This window comes from Vipera ursinii (genome assembly GCF_947247035.1).
Source record: "Vipera ursinii genome assembly, chromosome: 9".
Classification (NCBI taxonomy): Eukaryota; Metazoa; Chordata; class Lepidosauria; order Squamata; family Viperidae; genus Vipera; species Vipera ursinii.
Genome location: NC_139523.1, coordinates 2,524,995 through 2,552,344, shown reverse-complemented (window position 1 = coordinate 2,552,344; position 27,350 = coordinate 2,524,995). Strand labels below are relative to the sequence as shown.

Sequence of the window (27,350 nt, the reverse complement as noted above, 5' to 3'; positions counted from 1 at the left end):
CCCTAAGCAGCATTTTGCAATCACCTTGCTCGGAGAGAGAGAATAACGACAGCTTTTGGCGGTGGAGGATCATTTTTCCTCGCTGGCAGAGGAGTTCCCTCCAGGGAGCAGAGCTGCGGCACCTGAGCTGGCCTAAGGTAAGGGCTGGGCATGGCAGCCTCTTCCATCTTTCCAGGGACCCTCGCACTGCCTTACGTGCCGTGGCTACACACAGAGTGTAGCTGTGTGCCAACCGGGGTGCCTGCGTGCCTTTTGCCTGCAGCTGCCGCTAAAGTGTTGCCAGACTCAGGAGCAGCCAGATGGCAAGAGTTTGGCAAGGTGCCACTTGCTGAGTGCCCAGCCACAGCCATGTGGGGACAGGAGGCAGGGGTGCTGCATGCCAGGAGGCCGGATTGCAACTAAAATGGCTGGGCAGGAGAGCCGGGAAGTTGCTCTGGCAGGATCATCAAACCAGACCCTTGAGACGCCTGACCCCTTTTTGCCTACTGGTTCCCGCTGGGGTGCTCCTGTTGCAAAAATAGAATGGGAGGGGGTTCAATTTGGCAGCATTTTCAAGGGTCGGGGGTAATAAACGTTGCTCCGGATCCTCCTAGTTGATAGGTGGAGAGTCACACTTCCAGGCAGACAAATCTCCAGGCCATCTAAACTGGAAGGGCTGATGGTTCAATCAGCTGTCAAATTTTCTTTGCCTGCCTTCCTTTCTTTGTTAAGATTGTCGTAGTATAAAATTTAAATAAAAAGAAAGGTAGTAGAGAAATTGGAAAGGGAAAGAAAGGGGAAGGAGAAGCAGAGGCTTAAGGGGGAAAGCAACAGAGCAGTGCGCAGTCCACCCAGTTGTCTGTGGTTCGGGTTTCCATGATGTACGTGCCCACACATAGCCAGATGCTTTCTTGGAGCTGGGCACTGTCCTTGCCAGGATCCATAGGGACTCCTGGGTCAGGACCAGGTGGGACGGCTTCCCCAAACAAGCCACTGCTTTGAATTCACACTTTATATATAGTCGAGCCATGCTAGGGGAAGAGGGCAAGAGGGCCCATCCCTGGACACAAAAGCTGCCTTTGGTCGTCCGCCCAGTCCTGTGTCCGCTCCCTTCCAGTCCCTCTGGCAGCCCTGCAGCTGCCGAAGCATCCCAAATGAGCAGCACACTGCAACTCCACCCAGAGTCGCTTTGCAGGCTGAGATGGGCAGCATATAGATTTAATAAATAATAATTCAATCGCCCACTAGGGTCATACTTCGGTAATGGCAGATTGATTGATTTAACTAATGTTTACATTTACAATGGAAAGTGGCTTGAAATGGCTGGTGCCACATAAGGTAGTCCCTGGCTTACAACAGTTTGTTCAGTGCAGGGGTCTTCAAACTTGGCTGCTTTAAGACTTGTGGACTTCAATTCCCAGAATTCCTCAGCCAGCCATGGGAGTTGGTCCACAAGTCTTAAAGCAGCCAGGGTTGGAGAGCCCTGGTTTAGTGACTGTCTGAAGTTACAACAGCACTGACCATTTTTCACATCTACAACCCTTGCAGCAGCGCACACCCCCGTGGTCACGTGATCCAGATTTGGGCACTTCTCAACAGGCTCATATTTATGATGGTTGCAGAATCCCGGGCTCTTAACTCTCTTGCTTAGCAAAAGAATTTTTGGGCTGAGTTGTGATCGTAAGTTGAAAAGTAGCTGCATACACACATGTAGACATGCCTAATCGAGGTGAAGCAAACTTCAGTCCCTCCACTGTGGCCCTTCTGTAAGACTCTCACATCGCATTTCCTTATTTATCTTCAATGAATACTTCGAATTAATTGTACCCTATATTGTAATCAGAACTGCTTCACCAACCTTCATTCAATTAGCATCCCTGTCAGGTGGGCTCTGAGGGCAGCTTCAGGTGAGCGCTGGCTTCTCCTTCTCTTCAACTCTGAGCCTTGTCTGAGGATCCCTTCTCTTTGGGGCAGTGGGAGAGACCAGCTCAGAATAGAATAGAATAGATCTTGGAAGGGACCTTGGAGGTCTTCTAGTCCAGCCCCCCACTTAAGCAGGAGAACCTATACCATCTCAGACAAGTGACTGTCCAGCCTCTTCTTAAAAACCTCCAGTGATGGAGCACCCATGATTTCAGGTGGCAAGCTGTTCCACTGGTTAATTGTCCTCACTCTCAGGAAGTTTCTCCTTAATTCCAGGTTGCTTCTCTCTTTGATCAGTTTCCAACCATTGTTTCTTGTCCTGCCTTCTGGTGCTTTGAAGAAAACTTTCATGCCCTCTTCTTTGTGGCAGCCCCTCAAATACCGGAATAGTGCTATCATGTCACCCCTGTTTCTTCTTTTCTTTAGAGTAGCCAAACCCAAGTCCTGCAGCCGTTCTTCATATGTTTTAGCCTGCAGGCCTTTGATCATCTTAGTTGCTCTTCTCTGAACTTTTTCCCAAACTCTCCACATCTCTTTTTGTAGTATGGTGACCAAAATTGGTTGCAGTATTCCAGGTGTGGTCTCACTAGGGTTTTATAAAGCGGTACTAATACTTTGCGTGATGTTGATTCTATGCCTCTGTTTATACAAGCCAGGACTGTGTTACCTTTTTTGGCGGCGGCTGCACATTGCTGGCTCATAGTCAAGTGATCGTCCATTTGCCCCGATCTCTGAGCAGATCGCCACACTACCACACCACCAGACAATCCTCGCAGACAAAGGCAAAATTCTGTGCTCAGTGGGAAGACTCAGCTCAGAGAGGTGAGGCCTAGCTTGGCACAGGATCATGCCAAAGGGGCTGGAGAGCTTCTAAGAGGCCCTGAGCCATCCCTGTGAGGCAATGACTGTGTAACTTCAGTCTCAATGGCTTATGGTACATTAGCAATAGTCCGTGTACGCTGATTGTTCCTTCCCTGGAGAATTCAGCTTAGCTTTAGCAGCTTCATGCTGAGGCCCAAAAGCTGGAAACCGGACAAAAAGGAGCAAGGCTCAGATTGGGTCTCCCAAAGAAAAGCACATTGAATATGTTTAGCCCCTAGAATAAAAAGCATTTGGTGGCTACGTCGAAATTCTAGACAAATAATTTTAATTGTTTTATTATTTCTTGAACGCACAAACCCAGAATGTAGTACCACCAACTCAACAATATTTTTAGCGTACTGAAACTTGATGCCACAACAGGCACAGAGAAGCCCAGGATGTTGTCAAGAAGGTGCTAATGCCCCTTTGTGTGGTACACAAAAAGAGGATGAAATCCTAGCCTTTTGCCACCTTCCTCTCTGGGGCCCCACCGTCAGCCCGGCCTGTGTTCCTACCGTCATCCATGTTCGGAGCCAGCCAAATCCCGCACGAGGGGCAGGCCTTAGGGCAAAGGGCTGGACGCTGCTTGAATGTCTCTTTCCGTAAATTGCAGGATTAAATGTTACACTGCCTGAGCCAAATCACGAGAAGCATGTGGGAACCCTGGTCAAGGATGCTGGGATGCGCCCTTTTCCTCCTCTGGATGCCAGGAGGTAGGTGCTCGAGGCCCCCAGCCTGGGAGCCTTGGGGAAAGGACAGGCCGCCGCCTTTGGCAGTCGCCCACCTTGCCTTTTCTCCCTCTTCAGCAGGGTCCCTCTCCTGCAGTCACTTGGCCGTCAACTCCTCGGCTGTCATCTTGGGAGGAAATATCACGGCTTCTTGTACCATCTGGAGAAACCACTGCCCAGTTGCAAAGGATAGCAGAATCTGGATCATTTGGAAATTGGGCCACCAACAACTTCAAGGATCGCAGAACAGCTTCAGCAATGGGGTGGAAGTTTCCAACATCACCGTCGGCCCCTTCAAGGAACCTCTGACTGCCCTGAGCTGCTGCGTGCTGGAACACGGCGTCCCACAGGTTGTGAACCTTACCCAGATCCAGGCTGGATGTAAGTCTCACTGCAGGGATCCAGACGGGAATCCCCACCGTGCAGTGATTATAAAGGAACCTTTGCTCCTTCGTACTGCCTGTTTATGGATCGTAACAGGCAATAATCAACAGTAGAACTAATAATCCAGCACTAAAACCAAAATCCCTTATGAGCAGGATGTGATTTTTAAAAAAGTCAAAATAGTGGCCACAAAGGAGTTTGGGTCACATCTTTGCAGCCTCTGAAGACCCTCCTACTCACTTACACTGCACCCAGGTTTGGTCACCACGTTACAAAAATTACGTTGAGACTCTGGAAAGAGTGCAGAGAAGAGCAACGAAGATGATTAGGAGCCTGGAAGCTAAAACAGTTGCAGAAACTGGGCAAGGCTAGTCCAGTGAAAAGAAGGACGAGGGGGGACAGGATAGCAGCTTTCCAGTATTTTAGAGGTTGCCACAAAGAGGGGGGGGGTCAACCTCTTCTCCAAAGCGCCCGAAGGCAGGACAAGAAACAATAGATGGAAACTAACCAAAGAGAGAAGCAACCTGGAACTAAGGAGAAATTTCCTGACAGGGCAAACAATTAATCAGTGGAACAGCTTGCCCCCAGAAGTTGTGGGCGCTCCATCACTGGAGGTTTGGACAACCATTTGTCTGAAATGACATAGGGTCTCCTGCTTGAGCAGGGGGCTGGACTAGAAGACCTCCAAGGTCCCTTCCAACTGCATTATTCTGTTATAAGCCAAAGAAGAAAGACAGCATTAAAAGGCCCCATCTTTGCTACTCATCTAAAAGGGGCCAGGTAGAGGGAGACCCTTCTCTTGGGCTGTTCCCAAGAATTGCAATATTTAAAAATGACACATCCTCGCTCCACACAAACTCTCTCCCCTTTGGGGGGAACTGAAGAAAGCCTTGAGCTGGTTATTTCCAGCGTATTTCCTTTCTTGAAGCTCAAAGCAGCATATTGCATTGAGCTGAGGAACAAACAGACAAATAGAGAAGGTGAGAAAGAATAACAGTATAACAGAGTTGGAAGGAACCTTGGAGGTCATCTAGTTCAACCCCCTAGAACATCCTATACCATTTCAGACAAATGGCTCTCTAATCTCTTCTTAAAAACTTCCAGAGTTGGGGTGGTGTTTCCAGTCACATGCTGTGTCCAGCTTGTACTAGCTTGCCACAGACAATTGGTATATTTTCTAGAATGTTGTGGTTTGGTTGAGAGCAGAGCTGCGTTACAACCACGAATGCATGGATCGGCTATTCTCTAGCCCAGGGGTAGGCAAACTCGGCTCTTTTATGACTCATGGACTTCAACTCCCAGAATTCTGCTGACTCAGGAATTCTGGGAGTTGAAGTCCATGAGTCATAAAAGAGCCGAGGTTGCCTACCCCTGCTCTAGCCCTTCCTGATGATGGTAGCAACGAAGCCAGCAGAGACAGCTTCAGACATTTACCATTGGACACTGGTAGTTTCCTAATTTGGGCAACTTTGTGAAGTGTGAAATTCAGCTCCCAGAATTCACCATTGCAGTGTGGCCATTGCAGGGAATTCTGGGAGTTGAAGTCCACACCTCTCAAAATTGTTGTGATGGAGAACAACTAGTTTGGTGTGTGATGAGATCCCAATTCTAACCAAATCTACAGAAAGGGCCTTTTTACTGCATTTAAGGAATACCATTAAAGCGATGGTGTTGCTTGAGATGGCTTCAACAAGGAAGCCAAGCTGCAAGTGACAGGGAGATGCCAGATAAAATGCTGGATGACCATTACTTCCTTCGAGAGAACAGAAATCAAAGTTAAACAGTTGGCCATAAGTAAATCTTTTAAATTAACAAAACGACTTCCAAGTAATGCCATAGAAAGGCATTTTGTGTGTGTGCAGGGGGGTGGTGTTGTCCAATAAATCTAAAACTGAACTTAGCAATAGATTCGCATCCTAACAAACTGGCTGTGTTGGGCAGAATGGAAAGCCTGCACCCGTTCACTGGTTTCACAAGACCAAATAAGTTTCTCTGCTCTCGCTGATGGATGTTGCATGTTAGATTCTGGCTCAGATAAAATACCAATTATATGGTGGGAGGGGCAGCGGATGTGACACTTGTGTGTTCAAACAAGTCACCAGTCAGGAACATCCAATTTTGAGACTTAGGTTGCATTAGGACAATGCATTGTGTGAATCCCTCATCATTTTGCTGGAAACTTTTCCCTGCTTCTTTTTTCTCGTTGCACGCGGACGCCAAGCAGACCCTCCATCCCAGCCTCAGAACCTCACCTGCATCTTCAATGTTACCTCCAAGAGCCTGGCGTGCCAGTGGGACCCTGGGTGGCACAGTCTCCTCCCAACCCGCGTGGCCCTGAAGGGATTCCGGTAAGGACAGGAGACGAACCGTTGCGGTCAGGCGAGGGCCAACGTGGGTTGGGGGGGTCTGCTTTTCTTCATTCTCATTCTTCCTGACCATTAACTTGTAAAAAACAAATGATCCGAATTTTTGGCTTGACTGAGTCCCTTCCTCCTTGGAATAATGTCTGCCAGGGACGGGCACTTTCCCTTTAATCACCTCTCTGCACTCTCTGCATCGCTCCTCTCCAGCCCCCCCCCTGATAGCTCTTCTTGGTGTTTCAGGAGCTCCAGGGAGTGTAAGGCCCTGGCCCCCATCGCAGACTGCATCCCTGAGCCTGGCCAGCACTCCTGCACTTTCCCACGCCTGGAGCTGCAGCTGTATCAAAAAATGCTTTTCTGGGTGTCTGTGGAAAATGCGCTGGGCAACGTGACCTCAGAGCGCTTGTGCGCCGACCCCATGGATTTAGGTGGGTGCCGTCAGGCAGGGGAGGCCTCCCTGCCCTCTCCTCTAGCGAATGGGGCTGAGTCCATAGAGGGGGGTGAGAAGGAGGGAGAGTTGCAGTGAGTTCATTGAGAAGCCGTCTGTCTTGCCTGGGAGGTTGTGGTCCCTCCCTGGGCTGGGAGGAAGGCTGCTCCTTGCAAGTCGGGCAAAAAGGACCGCCCGGGGAGAGTCTGTCTGTGGGGGTCCTCAGGATGGGGTCTCTCTCCCTGGGCATCCCAAAAGTGCTTTTCCAAGAAGCAACTGGACTTCCTTGGTTTTTCCACGAAGATGTTTCGCTTCTCATCCAAGGAACGTTTTCAGTTCAACCAGCCAAAAAAACCCCTCACCTCTAGGAAGGAAGAAAGCAGAAGGATTGCCACGCTCCTCTTTTCTCTCCACCCTGGCATCTCGTAGCAACATCCAACAGCTAAGGCGCTTTTTTGAATGGCACACAGCTTTCTTGGCTGGTCCATTCTTCATCCTCTAAAGATGGGTGGAGCTTCATTAAAGTCTAGACATGTTCAGACCCACTTATGGTTTCCAAAGGTCAAGGGTGGGGAGAAAACCTGTTCTAAGTCACCCTAAAGATCCAAGATCTCACTTTTGACAAACATCCCCTTGGTAGCCACCAAAGGCATCGCTGGTGCAGATGTCTGCCAGGCATCCGACACGCCTCTTTCAGCCCTTCCCATCCTCTTTCCTGTTGCTGTTTAATATGGGCTGCCTTTTGATTTTATTATTTACTCTTTACTCTTCTTGCTACCTACCCTCGGGATAACTTTGGAGGTCGGCATTAAAATACTTTAAACAAAGTACAAAGCTCTCGCTCAACCCAAATTGTTCGTTCCAGTCTGGCTGGAGCCCCCGACCATCCAGGACATCCAGCCCATCTCCGAGGAGAGCGACTGCCTGATGGTAAAATGGGAGGCGGCGAAGGACAGCAGACTCATGGAACAGGCCTGTGACCTGCGCTACCAGCTGGAAGGCAGCCTGGAGTGGAGTCTTGTGAGTCCCTCTTTGGCTTGGCAGCAGAATGGCTTCTCTTGGTAGGACCCCTCGGGGGCACCAGCAAGGCCCCTTTGGCCTGGCTTTCCCTTCTGTCCCTGCCCCCAAGCCCTCTTCTTCAGGCTTCGGACCCTTTCCGGTAGCCACCCATCACGCCTTGGCCCTGTCCTCTTCCATCCAGCCAAAGGCCTTTTTACTCAAAGCGTTTCTGGCCTGGAGGTCCTGTGGGCTGGGGGGGAGGGGTCGGCAAGGGAAGGAGCCTCTCCATGTTTCTGCCATCCTCCCTTTCATCCCAGGTCCACAACATCACCACCTCCAGCCGGCAGATCCAGCAGTGCGGCTTCCTCTTTGGCAGCCTCTACCAGTTCCAGATGCGCTGCAGGCGTCTGCCTCTCAGCTACTGGAGCAGCTGGAGCTCGGCCAAGCTCTTCACTACACAGGAGAAAGGTGGGGAAGGGGCTCCTCCCCCATAGATAGCCAGGCCCCGGGGCATCGGGACGGGTCAGCCGCCAAGGCCTTCTCCCATCTCAGGATTTGGCCCGTGGGGGTTGAGGAGCCCCTTCCAGGGTGCATCTTCTCGGGGAACTAGGACACAGTGTCCAATGAAGGATTGTATCATATCATGTCTGCATACAATCGAATACGTTTAGTGAAGATTTGGGGAGGGGGGGACATTACAAGCAGAAGCATAGGGAGCCCCTGCCCAACTTTGGCTGCTCTTGAAAAGTTAGGGCAAGACTGGATATGCGGCAGAGGCAAGAGTGGGATTCAAATATGGGAACAGCCCATTCTCTGTGTGGATGCCACTTCCGGAAGTCCGTTCTGGGCCTGGGCAACAAAAAATTAGCTACTGGTTCCGCCGAAGTGGTGCAAACCGGCTGAATCCCACTGCTGCCCCTGGCCCAGGGCTGGGTGGGCAAAGGATGCTGAACCTTCTGAACTGCGGCCCCCCAGGACTGAAGGCAGCGGAGGCTGAGCTGGTCTTCCCTCTCCTCAGCTTGGCTGCGTTGAGGGAGCAGGGCCAGAGCCAAATGCTGATGGTCCTGAAGCCCCTTTTTCTCCCGCAGCCCCGTCAGGGACGCTTGATGCCTGGTGGAGACTGCGAGAGGCGGAGAAGGGGACGCAGGTGCAGCTGCTCTGGAAGGTCAGCCGGGGCCTCACTGGGCAGGCAGGTTCATCCCAGCAGCTGCTCTTGGGAGGAGACCCACTCAGGGGGCACAGCAGGAGCGGGAGGGAGCTGGTAATCTTCTCAGAGGTGGTCAACGTACAGCCACAACTGAGTCCAACACTTACGTTGCTAAGCGAGGTAACGGTTAAGTGAGGATTGCCCCATTTTGCAACCTTTCTTGCCAGAGTTGTTGAGTGAATCGCTGCAGTTGTTAAGTTAGTATCATGGTCGTTAAGTGAATCTGGCTTCCCCGTTGGCTTTGCTTGTCAGAAGGTCGCAAAAAGGGGATCCCACACGGCAGCCCTCATAAATACATGCCGGTTCCCAGGCATCCAAATTTGGATCACGTGACTTCTAGGATGCTGCGGTGGTTGTGAACAATGGTCCTAGGTCACTTTTTTCAGTGCCGTTGTAACTTTTACTAACCATTTGGGCAGTAAACAAATGGTTGTAGGTCGAGGATTACCCATATTGCACTAACCCATTTCCAAACTTGGTTCACGCAAACAAATTATTCCAACTGTCCTGAGCTCTCAAAACCTACGAAGCCCCAAAAAGAGCGGCTGCAGTGAAAACAAAGACGAGTGTGCTGTGCAAAGGCAAACTCCAGCTCTTTTGCTACTCTGATTAAGTGTGCTGCGTGGACGCAGACAGTGGGAGCTGCAGATTTCGGGGGCTGCGTCTCCAGCTGCTTTTGTCTCGTTCTGCAGCCGATGAAGCCACATGAGGCCAATGGCAGAATCCTGGGATACTGGGCAGCACTCAGCACCGGTCAGCACAGGGGCCACGTGCTCTCTCTGTGCAACACCACCGGGAGGCGATGCACATTCCTGATGCCTCCAGGAGCCGAAAGGGTTTATCTCACAGCCTACAACTCTCGAGGTGCATCTCCGCCCACAGAAATCTTCTTGCTGGAGAAAAAAGGTAGGCAGTAGACTGGCTTGGTATCCTGTTTCTGTGAGTCTGCTATTCAGTTTGTTTTATTTGGGGTCTTTTTCTTTCATTTTTAAAGGGACTGTAGACTTTGTCTCCATTTACAGATTTCCCCAAACATACACATTTTTATTTGAAGTCTTGCTTGATTAATTTTTACAACCAATTTACCCTGACATAACTACAATTTTCATGAATGCATCCCTTTTTTGAATGTAAACATTATTCAAATATATACTTTATCACATTAATGAATCTTGTAAAATTTGGAGAAGTGTACATTTTGAAGAAAAACTAAATTTCGGATCATATAAATGCAGCCTTTCCCAACCAAAGAGGTCTCAGCTGGCAAGGCAGCCATGGTTGAAAACCCCAGAAGTTGGCCTTGAAGATCCAAGTGCTGAACGAACTGTTTGAATGATCCTTCTTCAGCTGTTTTGTTGTGGGGGTTTCAAATTAGGTGCCTGGCTGATGGTATCCAACTCATTGCCTCTGTTAGTGGCCCATTTCTTTGAGCAACCGGCTCTGGCAGTCTTTCTGGAAGTTTTGTGTCCCTTAATTCTTTGTTGTAACTGATGTCCTGTGTGGCCTGTGTCATTTTGGTTGCAGCCCTGGCAGTTGTGTACAATATTGGTTTGGGGGGTGGGGAAGAGGGCTGCAGTCTTTTGCACAGAGTTTGCAGGGAGTTTTGTGGGCCACCTTTGATCAACAGCGGGTGGAATGGTCTCTAAATATGTTCTGATACATTTTTTAAAATCTATGGCAGCATTAGAACTTTAGAAACAAGGAAAAGTTTCCTGTGAGAACAATTAATCGGTGGAATGGCTTGTCTCCAAAAGCTATGGGTGCGTCATCACTGGAGGCTTTTAAGAAAAGGCTGGACAGCCATTTGTCCAGAATGGTATAAGGTCTCCTGCTTGAGCAGGTGGATTAGAAGACCTCCAAAGTCCCTTTCAACCCTGTTATTCTGTATCCTGTTAGTATCCTAATGCTTTCCGTTCTTTGTTTTGTGTCCTAGTGCATTGTTTTATGAAATTGGGGGGGGGGGGTTAGAGGCTCTTGAATGCACTTTGGAGGTAGATAAATTCTGTCCTTCAGAGCAGGGGTCTCCAACCTTGACAACTTTAGCTATGGCTGACTGAGGAATTCTGGGAGTTGAAGTCCACAAGTCTTAAAGTTCCCACTGTTGGAGAGCCCTGCTTCAGAGCGTCTCTGAGCTGCAGACTTGAGGAGTCTTACTCTCCTCATTCTGGGGGACGAGGTTGGCTGCTGCAGATTTAACATTTGATCACTACGTACCAGTTTTCTATAAAGCTGAATTTGTGGTATGGCATCTTTTCTTGTCTGGTGGTGAGGGTATGGGAAAATGGGAGGGGTGGGCGTTTTCTTTCTCCGTCTCTATCTGAACTCAATCTCTGGGCGATTGTGTGTCCTTTTCCATTTGATTTTTTAAGAGGATTAGAAATGGCTTCTTAACTTTGTTTTTATTTGTTGTGCCTTTAAGTGTGTCTTGACTGCTGGCAACTGCCTGGCTTTTCAAAAGTGGTTTGTCATTGCCTACTTCAAGGGCTTAGTTTGGAACCCGACTGGACCAAGGTCACCCAGCTGGCCCCATGCCAAAGGCAGGATGAGAACTCTGGGCCCAATAGTTTCTGGCTTGGTGCTTTCACCACTGCACCAAATGGGCTTTCTTTTGCAGCCTGAAATGCGCAATTCATGAGTATTCTTGTGATCTGCTGGAGTAGTCAGTTGTTAAATTGGGCCTAGGTTGTGAGGCTATTAATTACAGGTGCACCCAAAGGGAGTTTCTCCCTTGGAATAGTGTTAAACCCACATCCAAAAGATGATCAGGCTAGCAAAATACTTGAGTCAGATCAGAGGGTTTTTTGGACATGGATGCAGTGCATGGTTGAGGTTCCCTGAACCCATATTCAGAAGCCACTGAACAACAGTTGACTGGGATAGAGAGAGTTGGGTGGGCTCTCTCCTGCTTCACCAAATAGCCCCCTACTGCCACTGTGGATCAGCTGCTCTTTGAGACAATCCAGGCTGGACCAGGGGTATTTCTAGAAACCAAGCAGGCTTAGAGAAAGAAGTTGATATAAAAGAACCAAACTCTCTCTCTACTCAAAGCAGCCAGAGGGGCCTGGGAAAACGCCCTGAGCAGAAAGGGGACAAGAGGCTTCTTGCCCCTACCTCCAGTGCCCAATCGGTGTTGGACTGAAGCTGCCCCCTCTGATCCAACACTCGGCAAAGTACATTGCAGTACCTACACACATCAAAAGTCCCACAGCTCTTTACTGCTTAATGGGGAAGAGACTGGAAGAGCCGCAGGTGAAGGAAGAGTCAAAAAGAGGCTTTGGTACAGGTTGGGGACAAGAAGAAGGCAAGTTCCTGAGACCTTTGCAGAAAAAAGCGCTCGGCCTGTTCATGCCACTGCTAGTGCGAATGACAAAGGCAAGCAAAGCATGATTTTCCAAGAGCCTTTCTCTGTGGGGGAGTTTTTTCCCCATGCGCTTTGCGGGAGGGAACAATTGCACAATGCATGAGAAGGAGCAGAAGCAAAACAGGAAGCTTGTCCCTTTTCTTTCTAAAGAAGCCTACTTTCCTAGATAGTTTGTTGATTGCAAGCTGTTGAGATGCTTTCTTTCACAGCTAGGAGCTTGCTTTGGCCCGTGCAAGTCTAGGCTGGAGGCAAACATGCCCTGCCATCTCCTCGTGACATTGCCTTTACCTCATCTCTCATCCATAAGAGATGCAGCCATTATTCATACGTAGTGACATTTTCCCTTTAAGCCAATAGCATCTAACACCAGGCCCTATTGCTTATCCTTGACCATCCAGTAGCCTGAAGGCCAAGTCTGATGAGGGGGAGGAATCGGTCTGGCTTTTCCACCCAGGCCCTCTCTCTGTGCACCTGCCTTTTCCCATCCCAGCTGCAGAAAGAGCCAAGTGCTCCCTCTGTAGCAGAAGAGCAGAGTTGGATGGGACCTTGGAGGTCTTGTAGTCCAAGCCCCTGCATGAGCGGGAGATCCTAAACCACTTCAGACAGATGGCTGTCCAACCTCTTCTTGAAAACCTTTAGTGAAGGAACATCCACTTCTGGAGGCCAAGAGTTCCACTGGTTAACTGTTCTCATTGACAGGAAATTTCTCCTTAGTTCTTGGTTGGATCTCTCCGTGCTGAGTATCCATCAATTGCTTCTTGTTCTGCTTTAGGTGCTTTGGAGAATAGATTGTCCCCGTCTTCTTTGTGGCAGCCCCTCAAATACTGGAATACTGCTATCATGTTGCCCCTTCTTTTTACTAGACTAGACATACCCAATTCTTGCAACCATTCTTCATATGTTTTAGTCTCCAGCCCCCTAATTCTTTGTGTATCTAATCACACTTGGACAAGTAAAGTATTCAATTCAATTCAATTCTGCTACATTCTCTGATACTGTTCTCAGGTCATCCTGTGCTCAAGGTCCAGGCATCCCCCCACGATGAGAAGAGCTTCCGGGTGTGGTGGGATCCCCCGAGAACCCCAGTGACAGGCTACATCGTTGAGTGGCACCGAGTGACCTCTGCAACAGAAGACAGCAACATTGAGTGGCAAAAGCTACAGAATGAAAGCATGAGAGAAACCCTGATCCAAGGTGATCCACTGCCGGGGCAGAAGGAGGGGGCACCCTTGGGGAGCAAAGACAAATCTTCTCTCTGGCATTTATCTGGCCAAAGTTTCCCAACTTGCCAGCACAACTTTGCTCAGATCTGAACCAGGAGGAATCATCATGTTGCTTTAATAACTTTGTCTTACCTTCAGATATTGCTTTTATCCAAACTAGTCCCTTTTTGGATCGGAAACCTTGACTTCGTTATCTATGGAGATTGTGGTTGTCCCAAAGGAGCTTTTTCCAAAAGGCAATTGGGCTTCCTTGGTTTTTTCTTAGAAAACATTTTGCTTCTCATCCAAGAAGCTTCTTCTTTTCTAAGGAAAAAAAACCATGAAAGTCCAGTTGCCTTTTGGAAAAAGCACCTTTGGGACAACCACAACCACAATCCAGATGATGGAGGATCTCCATAGATATCAAAGACGTCAACCCTTGACTTTGAGAGGCCTTCCACATGGCTTTGCACTCTAGCAACAGTGAGGAGACCCCTGCCCACGATGGCTTGGATCCCACTGGTCCAGAAAGATGTAAGCAAATTAGGATCACTTGCATGATCTTCATCCCACTGTATTAATGACCCATTTGAAGAAAGTAGTTAGACCTTTAATTGATGTTACTTCCACTGCTACTGAGTTTTGTATGACATCACAATCCATTATGCCACCACGGAGGGGAAAAGATCCCTGCGGGGAGAGTCCTGGGGCTGCAAAACAACCCACAGATAGGTACCGTGGCAACGCATGTTGGCAGGCCAAAAGTTGTCTCCAAAGGTGCACTTTTATTTTATTTATTATTATGTATGTTATTATTTTATTTTATTATTTTTATTTTAGTATTTTACCTTACTTTTTACTTTATTGTATTTTTTTCAAACATACACCTTTCTAAAAACACAATGGATTGGTGGCCTAGGCAACCTCGATATGCACAGAATTACCAAGAATTCTGGGAATTGCAATTCTTCTCCCTGGAGAATGCCCACCTGGAGGGAAGCTGCCCTCGAACCAGGATTCTCAGTTGGCTTTCAGGACAACACCCAGAGGGCTGCAGCTTCCTTCCAGCAAGCCCGGGGGGGGGGGGCGGTGCAGAGGGATCAATGACAGGAAGGGTTTTCAAGCGGGTAGCAGCAGAGGCAGGTTTTGATGGAGGAGGGAGAACAGAAATGGCAGACGGACAGTGTCACTGAGGAAGAGGAGGACCCCTTAAACCTGGTGGCATCTTTGGCTACAGAACTACTTTCTGCAACATGTGTGGAAGAGAAACACCACAGATGTATCTCCCTTGACATTTTGAATGCTCCTGTTTTCCCTCCTTGCGGTTACTGAACTGTGCAATATTCGAGTACATGATATGCCTCAACTGCCTGGCAACACATTCAGTCATATCTAACTGATCACAAAACAGCAAATGCAAGTGAAATAAATATCAACACAATTACTATTATTATTATTATTATTATTATTATTATTATTATTATTATTATTATTATTATTATTATTATTATTTTGCACAGTCCTTGGTGCTCTCTGAGCTTGCTTGTTTGCTTGCAGATGTTTCATTACCCGACCAAGTAACTTCATCACTGCTCTTTTAAGGGGAACACACTATTTTGGGAAAAGAAAGCAACTGCAACATCCATCTCCTAAAGGGGCATGCAAAAGCAACATTTTTTCACAAGAATAATTGCAAATTTAGAGGTGCAACATTTTGAAAGGGCACAATCAAGAGTAGAGGAAGCAGCTTAAGAGGCAGTGGGAATGTACCCCACCTGACCCCCGCCCTTCAGTCCTTACTAACACCTGCCCCTTCTCTGTTTCAGAAAATATCGAACCTTTCCAGCGCTACAACATCTCCGTCTACCCCCTCTACAGAGACAGAGTTGGGATGCCCCAATCAATAGAAGCTTACACAAGGCAGAAAGGTGTGTCTTCCACTCAGGTGGGGGGAGGGGGGCTGGTTGAGCTCAGCCTCCATCCAAAGCAATCAAAAGTTCCCTTGGTTGGGATTTTACATTAGGGGAGGGGGAGGGGAAGCTGTGTAATTTCTAATCATCTCTGGAGGTATTGTGTTTTCCAGGAATGGGTTGTAAAAGAAAAACAGTAGTGCAGATTGAGCCTGATAATCAACTTAAATTCCAAAATTATAATAATGCAAGCATTCCATCTTCCCCTTCTGAACACTGTTGTCAGAGGCTGGCATGATGAGTAACTATTAGTAAGTAGTCAGTAGAAACAGGAAGATCTTTTGCTCATCCAGTTTTAAACTTTTTGAGGGGTGACCAGAAGCACTTCAGAAGCAACAAAGATGACAAAGGGTCTGGAGGTTTAAAGCATAGGAAGAACCGTTACAGGAACTGGGTATCTTTAGTCTAGTGAAAAGAAGGACTGGGAGGACACGACAGCAGTGTTTTAATATCTGAGGGGCTGCCACAAAGAAGAGGGAGTCAACCTCTTCTCCAAAGCGCCTGAAGGCAGGACAAGAAGCAACAGATGGAGACTAATCAAGGAGGGAAGCAACCTGGAACTAAGGAGAAACTCCCTGATGGTCAGAACAATTGCCTCCAGAAATCGTGGGCGCTCCATCACTGGAGGTTCTCAAGAAGAGATTGGACAACCTTTTGTCTGAAATGGTATAGAGTCTCCTGCTTGAACAGCGGGTTAGGCTAGATGACCTCCCGAGGTCCCTTCCAACTCTGCTATTCTCTTAGTCTGCTTCCAGAGACTGCTCATGGCAAACCGAAGCCTAGTCTCTTCTCTTTACCCAAGCTCAGCATACCCTTCACTTTGACCTGCGGTTGATCATACTCTGATTCCTTCCTGTCTCCACAGCTCCAGCCAGCAGCCCGAACGTTTATCCCCTAAACATTGGGGTGTCCACAGCTGAGGTTTGGTGGAGTCCCCTCCCTGTTGAAGACCAGAACGGCTTCATCACCGGCTATACACTCTTCTGGATCGATCCCAACGAAGAAGCTAGAAGTACGTTTGGCCACTCCCTGCAGCTATGGGGGGAATGACTTCTCCCCCAAAGCAGGGAACCCCTCTGCCTCCATTATTGGCTGCAACTGGATTTCAGCTAAGAAGAGAGCAGCCACTGCCTCTAGGGCTGTTCTGGCCCCTTTTTTCTGATGTGCCTAGAGCAGGGGTTTCCAACATTGGCAACTTTAAGACTTGTGCACTTTCACTCCCAGAATTCCCCAGCTAGCATGGAGTCCATAAGTCTTAAAGTTGTTGAGTTTAGAGACCCCTGTCCTAGAGGAAAAGGGATGGATCAGTCTACCTTCAGATTCCACCTAATGTCAGACCTGCCCCAGTCGGCCCCCTCAGGAAAGTAAGACTCTTGACTCCATTGAGTTGAATCACAAGACCTTTTACTGAGAGAAAGTGGTTTTAGTAAAGTGAGGCAGAATCTGAGGGTATAAAGCACAAAGGAATTCTTTCCATTTCCCAATCCCATCCCCCTTGACCAGTCCACTGGCAACCAATGTGATGCTGAGAAGATGTTTTGAGAACGCTGAGGTGCTAGGCAGATAACAGTTCACCCTCCGAGCACGACGGCCTTGGAGCCTGGCAAAAACCTTGCTGGGAAGGAATCCGTCCCATCTCTGCAGAGAGTAGCCCTCCCTAATTCCCAAGCAAAAAGCAGAAACAAAAAAGCCCAAGCACGCCATCCCCCTCCTCCTCGGCACACCCAAACGGTGGACTTGACACTATCTTTCCCTCTTATTGAGAGGGCGTCCAGTGTTGCTTCTTGTTTCTATATGTTTATATCTCTTTAGAAATAAACTCAGAATCCATCCTGCCCTCTCTCCACTGCATTAGAAAATTATATCCAAGCCTCTGACACCAAGACAACTAAGGCTGTGTGAATTGTGCAATAATCTGCAAACCACACACTTGTCTTCAAAACAAATAACAAGCAGCATAGAGGAAAAGGGGAGAAGGTCGATGGTTTAGAAATTCTCGGCACAAGTCAAGATGGCATTTATTCACCCAAACAATATGCTCCAAACGAATAAGTAGACAATCCTCAGTGTTTCGGGGATGAACTTCCTTCATGCAATCAGACCGTCCAAGTCGGTTTAAACCAATTTACACATCCTCTGGTATTGATCAATTTAAGGAGGAAGTTGCAAAAGATTTCCCTCTGCATAACTTGCTTCCTAAATATATTGCTTGCAACATATCAACATTCTGTACTGGATAGCAATATATCTGTCTCCCTCTTTTAAAGAGCATGGGGGAAAATTGGATTTTTCTTTTTCCAAAAGTGAACTTAGGGAGTGCAAAGGCTCAGCGGTTAAGATGCTGGAAAGCTGACAGCCCGAGTTTGAAACCCGAGTGCCGTGTGATGGGGTGAGCTCCCGCTCTTTGCCCCAGCTCCTGCCAACCTCGCGTCTTGAAAGCACGCAAATGCGAGTAAATAAATAGCTACCACTTTAGTGGGAAGCTGAGAGCGTTCTGGCTGCCTTCGACGTACAGCATAGCCATGCTGGACAGATGACCGTGGAAAGGCTCTTCAGAAAATGCTGGCTGCTGGGCTAAGAGACAGACATGAGTAACGGCCGCTAGAGTCGGACATGCCTGGAGAAAGAAATTGGATCTTTCTTTTCAAAATCTGAGCCTAGGGGAGGGGGGGAAAACAGATGGAAGCAACTTAGTCCAAAATAAAAATCGAATGAGCAGGAAATGGGTTAGACATGATTTGCAGGCAGGGGCACTGGGAAAGCAGAGGAGCCAGGGGTCCCAAGGGACCATACCAGACATCCCACCCTGCCCTTGTCCTGGGCATTTGGCATGCCTGGAGCACAGGGCGAGAAAGAGACAAGGTGCACTCTTTTTGATAATAATAGATTTGACAGTAAAAACCTGTACTGAATATCTCTGGATAGTGAGATGGACACTATATAAATTAAATAAATAGATAACCAAGCGCTTCTCAATATTTTTGCTGCTTGGGATATTAATATTGGAAGAGAACGAATAGTGTCTTCTAGATGTGTTAGAATATACTCACCAGTATGGCATTGACAATGGACAAAGATGATAGGAGTTGATTTTAACAGGTTTCTCTAACCTTGCCAAGACTTTGCTGCCCAAAGTTCATGCCACACCTAATCACCCCAAGCAGAGAGAGAAAAACCTTTAGGAGGAGTCTAAAGAATAGAACAATGCCTCCCGTCATTATTGTTCTACCGCCCTCCTTCTGGCTTCTGGACCTTTCCAGTCTGAAACGATAGCAAAGCGTTGCCCACTTTTTCTCCAGGTATCGTTGTGAACACTTCTGTAGACACCCTCACCATCTCAGGTCTTCGGCCCTCAAGGATGTACAGCCTCCATCTCATGGCCTCTACAATGGTTGGGAGCACCAACGGGACCAGTCTTGTGATCACCACCAAGGACATGGGTAAGGGCAATCCTGGCAGTCGGGGCTTGGGAAAGTTAACGGGCCATGGAAATGGAAAGCAAAAACTATTAGGCTTGTAAGTCAATAAGCTATTTTGAGAGTGCAGGATTTTTCTAGAGGTGTAAAGGAGGCATGTAGTCCTTGACTTACAACTACAGTTGGGACCGTATCTTGGTCGTTGAGCAAAGCGATTGTTACATGACCATTTTTCTCAAAGACTGCTATCCCAGGCACTCCTGGTTGCGGCTGTTAAACAATCTTGCAGGTGGATTTTCAGAGTGCCAGGTAAGGAGTGTGGAGTTATCTCAGGAGGTGTGGGAGATGCTCGGGGGGGGGGGGTCCAGCACAAGGCGCATATGAGTTGGGGGTACCGAGTGAGGTGCAAAGCCTCAGCCACCCCAGCCTGACCCCGCAGTGCAGCACTCGGCGGTGGCAGCGCCGGGGGTGGGCCTGAAGTAGAGGCCCGGGGCCTTCCGCAGTCTTGGCCCTGCTTCAACCCCAGCCTGACGCTGCCAAGTGCCATGGGGCGGGGGGGAGGAGACAGGGGGCAGTGGCAAGGCCCCTGCAGTCATAAATGTGGGCAGGCTGCCAAGCACCCAAATTTTGTTCACATGTCCAGGGAGTGCTGCAGTGCTGGACAAATGGTTTTAACTCAAGGACTACCTGTACGTCAGCCCTGCAAGGTAGACTAGAGTCTAAGGAATCAGTGCCACTTAGGTAGGTATTACTTTTACTGTAACAGCTCTGGGAACAGAATCCTGCAGGTCTGAGTGTTTTCCTTCCTGAGACATTTTCTCATTGCTTTTTTTTTTGCCCTGGCTCAGCCCCCAGCCCCCCCCCCAGCCCCATTATCTGACTGGTAGCAGTTCTGCCTCTTGTCCTTCACAGCCATTCCTTTTGCTCTCTACAGCAGTGTTTCTTTGTATATATTTCTATTAATTTATCAAAATATAAAATACAGATAGACAAAGAAAAATGAAAATAATGGGAAAAGGGGGAAAGTGTAAGGTAAAAAGGGGAAAGGGGGAGAGGAAAAAAGAAAAGCATTGACCTCCAACTCTTTTTGGGACAATAGAAAAAGGTAATAACATACACCTCAACTTTTTACTTACAGGTAATAATATATACTAGCCATTTCTATGTCAACCTATCTAGTCAGCAAAACCCAAAATCAAAGTTTCTTTTTTTTCCACACCATCTCGCAGGTCCGCAAAAATCAAATTTATTTGCCAGATATTGAAGATAGCAATAGCAATAGCACTCAGACTTATATACTGCTTCACAGTGCTTTACAGCCCTCGGTTACTTGCAGAAACTAAAAACAGTGTCACGTTATTTTTTTATTTGTTAAAAAAATAGGACTTTTTAAATGAAAAAACATTTGTATTAATATCTAAGGGGTTTAACATTGTTATTTGTATTTTATTCACTAGCTAAATATTCTACAAATGCACAATTTTAATTTTTAATACAGTAAATATTGATAAATATAACTGGTACAGACAAAAGATCCTTCTGGGATCCCTCATAATTTTTAAAAGCGAGAAGGGGTCCTGAGAGAAAAACATTTAAGAAAAACTGATATACAAAATGGTTGGCTAAAGATGGCTCACTGTTCTGATTCAGTGCCTCTTAATAATGCCCCTGCTTCCTCCCTGGCACGTGTGCCAGGCTCACATGACCACGGTGTCAAACGCAGCCTGATTCCCCCGTTCTCCTGGTGCTTTTCAGCAAGGAGTCTCCAAATGTGGCCACTTTCAGACTGGCTGGCTGGCGAATTGAAGTCCCTACGTCTCCAAGTGGCCAAGTTTGGAGACCCTTGCTTTTGAGAAATTTTGGGAGGCATCGGAAATTCACAAGACTGAATCTACTCATCCTTTTGTCTTGAAGAGTACTTTTATATTGCTGTTCTTACTGTGAAAGAAACAAGCAAAGGCCTTAGGAAAGGCAAACAAGATTAATTTTCCCCCCTGGCCATCTCAAAGATAAAACCATCCTTGAAGGGTTACGGAATTTTTTCCTAGCTGTTCTCTGAGAACTCTCGGCCTCAAAGGAAGGGTTAGTTGGGGCCAGTTCTTTGGGCCTCCCTACTTACGTCCATCAGTTGTTCTAAGCCCATCTGTGTAAGTACAAGTAGTCCTTGACTTACAATTCGTTTAGTGACTGTTCAAAGTTACAACGGCACTAAAAAATGACTTATGACCATTTTTCATGACTGTAGCAGTCTCCTCACACTCGATCAAAATCGAGACAACTGGCAACTGGCTGATATTTATGATGGTTGAGGGTCCCGGGGCCACGTGATCTCCTTTTGCGACCTTCTGACAAACCAAGTCAATGGGGGAAGCCAGATTCAGTTAACAACCAGGTTACTAACTTAACAACGATTCACTAAACACTCACCAACTGTGGCAAAGAAGGTTGTAAAATGGAGCGAAACTCACTTAAGAACTGTTTTACGTAGCAACATAAATACTGGGCTCAATTGTGGTCATGAGTCAAGGACTACCTGTAAAGGCCAAATTGCACAACCTCCTTCTTCCTTTTAGGAACAATTCTGCCTGCATGAATTTTTTAAACCTACAAATTATCAGTTGATGATGTACTATGTCAGGACCCACCCCAATCCACATCTTAGGAAAGAAAGAACTCTTGAACCAGGAATTGTCCAAAAGGAGCTTTTACTAAAACATGATTGGTAATAGGAATACTAGACAGGATCTGAAACTGTGTTACAGTTTGGTACTTTTAAAGAGTCCACCAAGTCAAACCCCTCCCCTCAAACCATCTGGTCAGTCCCGGATCAATGAAAATTCAGGTGTCAAACCCTTCCATGGGAAAGAGGGATCTTCCCATGCCTTTACCACAATTACCTCCTTCCTTTCAGATTCTAATCGGAGATACAAACCAAATCTCTCCCCCCCCCCCCTTCCTTTGTTGTTCTCAGTTCAAAGGTTCTTCCCCTGGTCTTTGAAGACAGCCTCCCGGCAGGCTGAATAAACAATCCTTGCACCTATTAACATCTTCTCTTCTCCTCCTTGGAAAAATGGCAGAATCCAGGGAGAGGCATAAGATTTTATAACATGCATATAGAGAATTGTGAATGGGATATAAATGGATTCTGACATACTAGTTCATTTTTACTTTGGCCAAAGAGCAGATGACACGACAATGCAGCCAATTGGCCCTGGGCACACACTCTCTGAACAGGGCCCACAACAGTGTTCCACTTTAGTTCCATGTGGCCACTAATCCACCCATATCCAACCCCTTGCTCTCTCTTCCAGAATACCTGGACATCACCATTGTGTACTTACTCATTGGGCTGCTCTTGGCCATGATAATTGGCATGGTCATCTGCTTTCAGAAGAGGAAAAGGTACGTGGAAGAGCAAGTCAGAAGCTGCAGAGCGTTGCTTTGGCACCCGAGTTTGGACTCCCACCGGCAAGGGCAGGGGACGGCTTAGGCAGAGACAGTGGGGTGGAGGGCAGAGGCGAAGCAGGAGAAATGTCCTAGGGCAGCGGAGGAGGAGGGAGGGCAAAGACCATACTTGCATAAGACCTTTGCACACCTTTGGATGTGAAGGTGGCAGGTGGCAGGAGAGAGGACGGGGCCGGTCCTTCTTTCACGGAGAGTGAGATGGCACGCCGGAACTTCACTCCCACATCCTCTCTAGGGGTTTTGGTTAACCCAGGCCGGAACCTTTCCCCGTTTTATGGGGTACACTTGGGGGGTTAGCCAAGTCCAGGAAGGAAAGGCTAACAGCATGGGAGAAGGCAGGGGGGCTTGATGTCGTTTCCTTCAAACTGAGATCTCCTCCTTTTGACTTCCAGTCATGAAAGAAGGCCAGGAGGAGTTTAGGAGAGACTCCAATAAAGAGGGGGAACTGGTGCCACGATTTGTGGAGAGCACTCTGCCACTTTTCAAGAATTTACTTATCTGAAAGCTAAATAAAATTAAAAAAAATGCCAGTGGGAAACAAAAGAATACTTACCAAATCGCAGGTCGTATGAAGGACCCAGAATGTGTAAAGACCCCAGACTCACTCGGTCACATAGACACACAGATCCCACTTTTATGACTTTATGTGTAACTCAAGACAGCAAACACACCAAATACCCCTCCCTCCTCCTATTTTCCCCACAACAAAAGCCGTGGGGGCTGGGTTGGGCTGAGGGACCCGACTGTGGGAGAAAGAGATAAATGATGATATATAGATGATGCTATAGATCAGAGGTGGGGAACCGTGGCCCTTTTATGACTTGTGGACTTCCAGAAGTATATAGAATACTTGCAATTCTGGGAGTTGCACAAGTCACAAAAGGGCCAGAGTTCCCCACACCTCATATAGATGATGATATAGAGATACAGATAGAGTGTGTGTGTTGTAGATTGTGTGAAGGCAAGATCACAAACTTGTGTGAGTTTGTATATATGTGTAACAGAATTTCCCTCCTAAGTAGCTGCTTGTCCTGAAAGAAAATTCCCCGACCCATGTTCCAGATACCCAGTGCTGATGTGTTGTGTTGAGAGGTTGTGTTGATTCACATATTAGACAGGAGCAGAACAGGGAATGGCCAATATCCAGGTGTAGAGCTTGACTCCTCTCAGGCCATCAGAGCTCCAGACTAACCAGGTGCTTCTCCCTCCCTCCCTCCCTCCCTCTGCGCCCCCCAACTCGCCCCCAGGATGAAGATGCAGTTCTGGCCCAGCGTCCCTGACCCGGCCAACAGCAGCCTGGGCAAATGGGCCCCCGACGTCCTGCAGGAGGTAAGCCTGGAAGCCAGAGACAGGCAGCTGCTCTTCCTTCCCCACCAGCTGCTGCTTTATGAACCTTCCACCCAGCCAGATGTGTCAGCACCACTGCAGGAGCGACGCTGCCCATCTTCATTTGCTGGATTTGCAAAATATGCGTGTCCTGATCGACAGCTCAATTAACCCCCTTTCCTGGGTTCATACAACACATTGAGCCACAAACTAATTACCTGAGCTGCGTTCATACAAAATACTGGGCCAAAATGCATTGATTATCATTCAGTGCTGATGAGCTTTGTATACAGAGATAATAAGGGTGTCCAGATACAGCCCAGACCAGTTGCAAAGCAGAGCTTGCATAGGCTTACGGAGCTTTATTTCCATTTATTTACGCATTTCTCTCCAACCTTTTCTCGGGAGGTTAAGTGGAGTCCTTTCCTTTTACTCTTACCATGACCACATGATGCAGTGCAACTGAGTCTCAGCTTCAGCAAGAACTGGGGTCTCCCCAGAGCCATTCCAGGGAACCCCATTTCTTGAAGACTGCTTGCTGGCAGCCAGAGTGCAAGGTAGTGGCCACAATTGGGACCAATCCTGAGGTTGCTAAGTGGAAAATCATGTGACCATGACAGACCTATAACCTGATTTCCTGTTTGGTCGCTAAGTGAAACATTACATGACCACAACTTATGGTTTTATGTTATGACCCAAGTGGCCAAGGCAAGGCAGGCCTCTAAAGAGTTCTTTATTTCTCTTAAACAGTGTTCCAGCCATTGGCCCTCCACCCGCACGCTACCTTGAAGGCAGCCACCCTCAGTCCCCCTGTAGTAGCAAGAAAGCCCCCAGAGTAGGAGCCCGCTCACAGGGCAAGGTCCAGGGTCCCAAGTCCCATCCTCCAGGCAGGTCCAGGCACAAGAGCTGGGCGGTCCTCAGGGCAAGAAGCAGGTCCCAGAGAAGCAGCAGTTCCCAGGCCCCAAGGAAGCAAAGGCCAAACGGAGCCACAGGAGGAGGGCGAGGGTGAAGAGCCATCTTCCAAGCGAGCTAAGGCAAACAGCAACAGGCCCACGTCGAAGCCGGGGCAGGGTAAGCCAAAGCAAACAGCTGTTCCTGGCAAAGACTAGCTCTCCTGCCTTCTCCTTGGAAGTTACTCCACTCCAGGAGGAGGAAGGGTGGGGCGACCTCCTCCCGAGTAGCCTTGCAGCTCTTCTCTGGGCTTGCCTCTGCTCCGCTCTCCTTGCCCTTGGATCAGTGGGGGAGGCAGCTGTTCCTCGACAGAGGGGATCTGCTGCCAGTTGGCACCACTGCCGGTCAGCAACCGATCCTCCCGTGTCGATGCAGGCAGGCAGGCAGCTCTCCATCTGGTCGAGCACTGAGACAGCCTGGCTTGCCTTCCCCATCGGGCGCTCCCAGCTCCAACCCTTCCTCCTCTGAACCGGCCTCTGAGGGGGCCATGACGTTTTATGTATTTGCTTGTTTGTGTCCCACCTTCATTATTTTTACAAATAATTCCAGGTGAGGAGCACACCTGAGACTCCTTCCTCCTCAGATTTCCCCCATCACAGCAACCTTGTGAGGTGGGTTGGGCTGAGAGGGAGGGACTGGCCCAAAGTCACCCAGCCGGCATTCATGGCTAAGGCGGGACCAGAACTCCCCGTCTCCCTCTTTCTCGCCTGCTACGTTCATCACTAGATCAAACTGGCTTTTATTTCTCCATTCTCTGTTAACTTTGCTTCTGGCGACCTAGTTGTGAAGCAGCCAAATGGCCATCAGGTGAGTACGAGGGCAGGTCACGGAACTATTTTTTCCCACTGTTGTAACTTCAGTCAGTCACTAAATAAGGCAGTCAGTAAGTAGGCAAGGACTGCCTGTAAAGCCTCCCTGCCCCATGATAGTCTACCTCTAAATGAAGACGCTAGAAATGATCACCCCCAGCAGAACCTGTCTAAGGACGGGACCACCCCCCATCCCATTTGCACTCAGCCAGAAGTAGCTTCCCTTAGGGGCCACCTGGCCGTCCTTAACTCTCCCTTCTCCTCCTGCCTTTTTGCCACAGGAGACCCTGCAGGCCCCCAAGCCGTGCAAGCTCAGCCCCGTCATCGTGTCTGCCATCCTCGTGATTGAAGCCGATGAGAAGAAGTGCATCTCCTGTGGGAAGAGCGAGCCCAGCCCGGCCACGGAGGACAGCCCGGCAGCCCTCTCCGACTCTGGTGCCCGCAAAGCCAAGGGAGCTGCGCCCACCGGGGGCTCAGGGCCAACCTCCTGCAAGAATAACCCAGAGCCTGTTCAGTATGCCAAGGTCCTGGGGGGCAGCTATCACAGCCAGCAAGAAGCCTCGCCCACCATCTACATCCGCTCCAGCTCCAGGCAGCCTCTGCTCCGCAGCCTGACCCCCAGCCCAAAGCCCTACAAGAACCTGTGGTTCCACAGTGACCAGCCCGAGCGAGCGGCGCCCCCCAGCCTCCAAGAGGAAACGGTTTTCTTGGATGGGGCCCTGCTGGATTTCCCACTGCTTCAGGGCCTGAAAATTGACGGGGATGAAGACCTCTGCAACTTCCGAAGGCTGTAATGACCCGACTGGTGTCCCAGGGGGGCTGCAAGGGGAACAGCCTTCTCTTTTTTTCTCCTCCCTTCTCCCCCCTGAGAGATCTGGCCAGCCATTATTTTCTCTTTTAGACTATATCCTTATATAGACTATGTCCTCCTGGCCAGGAAGGTGGGAAAGATAGGCCATGTTCCCAGGGCAGAGTCACAATTCTCCAGACTCAGAAGCAGCCGCGCTTTCCTTTAAATCAGGGGTCTCCAAACTTGGCAACTTTTAAGACTCGTGGACTTCAACTCCCAGAATTCCTCAGCCAGCCAAGAAGTTGAAGTCCATGAGTCTTAAAAGTTGCCAAGTTTGGAGCAGAATGGTTTAGATGAGCAGAAGGCAATCTCGGGGAGGGTGTGTATATTGGATTTTCACTTCCGTTTCTGCTCCAGAAGCTGCCAGCGGCATTGAGATGACCTGATGGCATCTCCAGGGATGGGAAGCAGCCTACTTGGAGGGAGGTGCTAGGAAGTTCGAAGATTAGGTAAAAATTAGGTGCCTTAACACATTTAACATTTCTGCACCTTCAGAATACAAACACTGCACCCCTCGCCATCTGCAGGGTGTGTCTCATGGTGCTGCAAGAGCTGTAGATGCAGCCCAATAGCTGTAAGTTCCCCCACCACCACTTTTGCATCATTTTTTTGCCACTGTTAGGCCTGTTCAGTCCTGCCGAGTATCATCTGTTCTCATGACTTCTGCTCCGATCGGAATAGAGGGGCCACAGCCCTTGTTTCAAGGCTCTAGAATGGACATCCTCCTTCCCGGCGGCTTCTTTTGACACTGATATACAAAGTTTGTTGGTCACAACAGCTGTCTGCCGGATCTCCATGTTTCCTGATTATCTGGACTGCACCACTAACATCCCTCAGCTGCCAGAGGTGGTGCTGTGTTCATTCCAAAACCACCACTTTCCACCAAATTTTGACTTTTCTCTTACATGTTGCAGGATTTCTTAGGTGTGCCTGGAACACTCCTACTCCTGCTAAGCTCACCCTGGCCTTGACTTGGTCCTTGAGCACATACAGATCATTCCATTTCTTCCTCAAGCTTTAATGGACTATGTGTGCATGAATCTTTAAAAGAAAAAGAAAAATCAAAGCATCTTCAATTTCTGCAACAAAGTAGCATGAACCCATATTGGGAGAGTCTACAAGGGACGCGGTG

General features: G+C 48.4%; 1 protein-coding gene across 1 annotated transcript; it reads left to right on the top strand.

The window, feature by feature from the left end:
- On the top strand, positions 1-27,350 carry CSF3R (colony stimulating factor 3 receptor). Its single transcript, XM_083369016.1, has 16 exons — positions 1-137; positions 3,377-3,476; positions 3,570-3,872; positions 6,100-6,223; positions 6,479-6,663; positions 7,528-7,682; positions 7,979-8,129; positions 8,750-8,826; positions 9,561-9,774; positions 13,235-13,423; positions 15,258-15,359; positions 16,267-16,413; positions 18,701-18,841; positions 22,129-22,219; positions 23,530-23,611; positions 25,650-27,350. Exons 2-16 carry the CDS (start codon positions 3,383-3,385, stop codon positions 26,160-26,162), a joined length of 2,568 nt encoding a protein of 855 aa, XP_083225142.1. The 5' UTR covers positions 1-137; positions 3,377-3,382; the 3' UTR covers positions 26,163-27,350.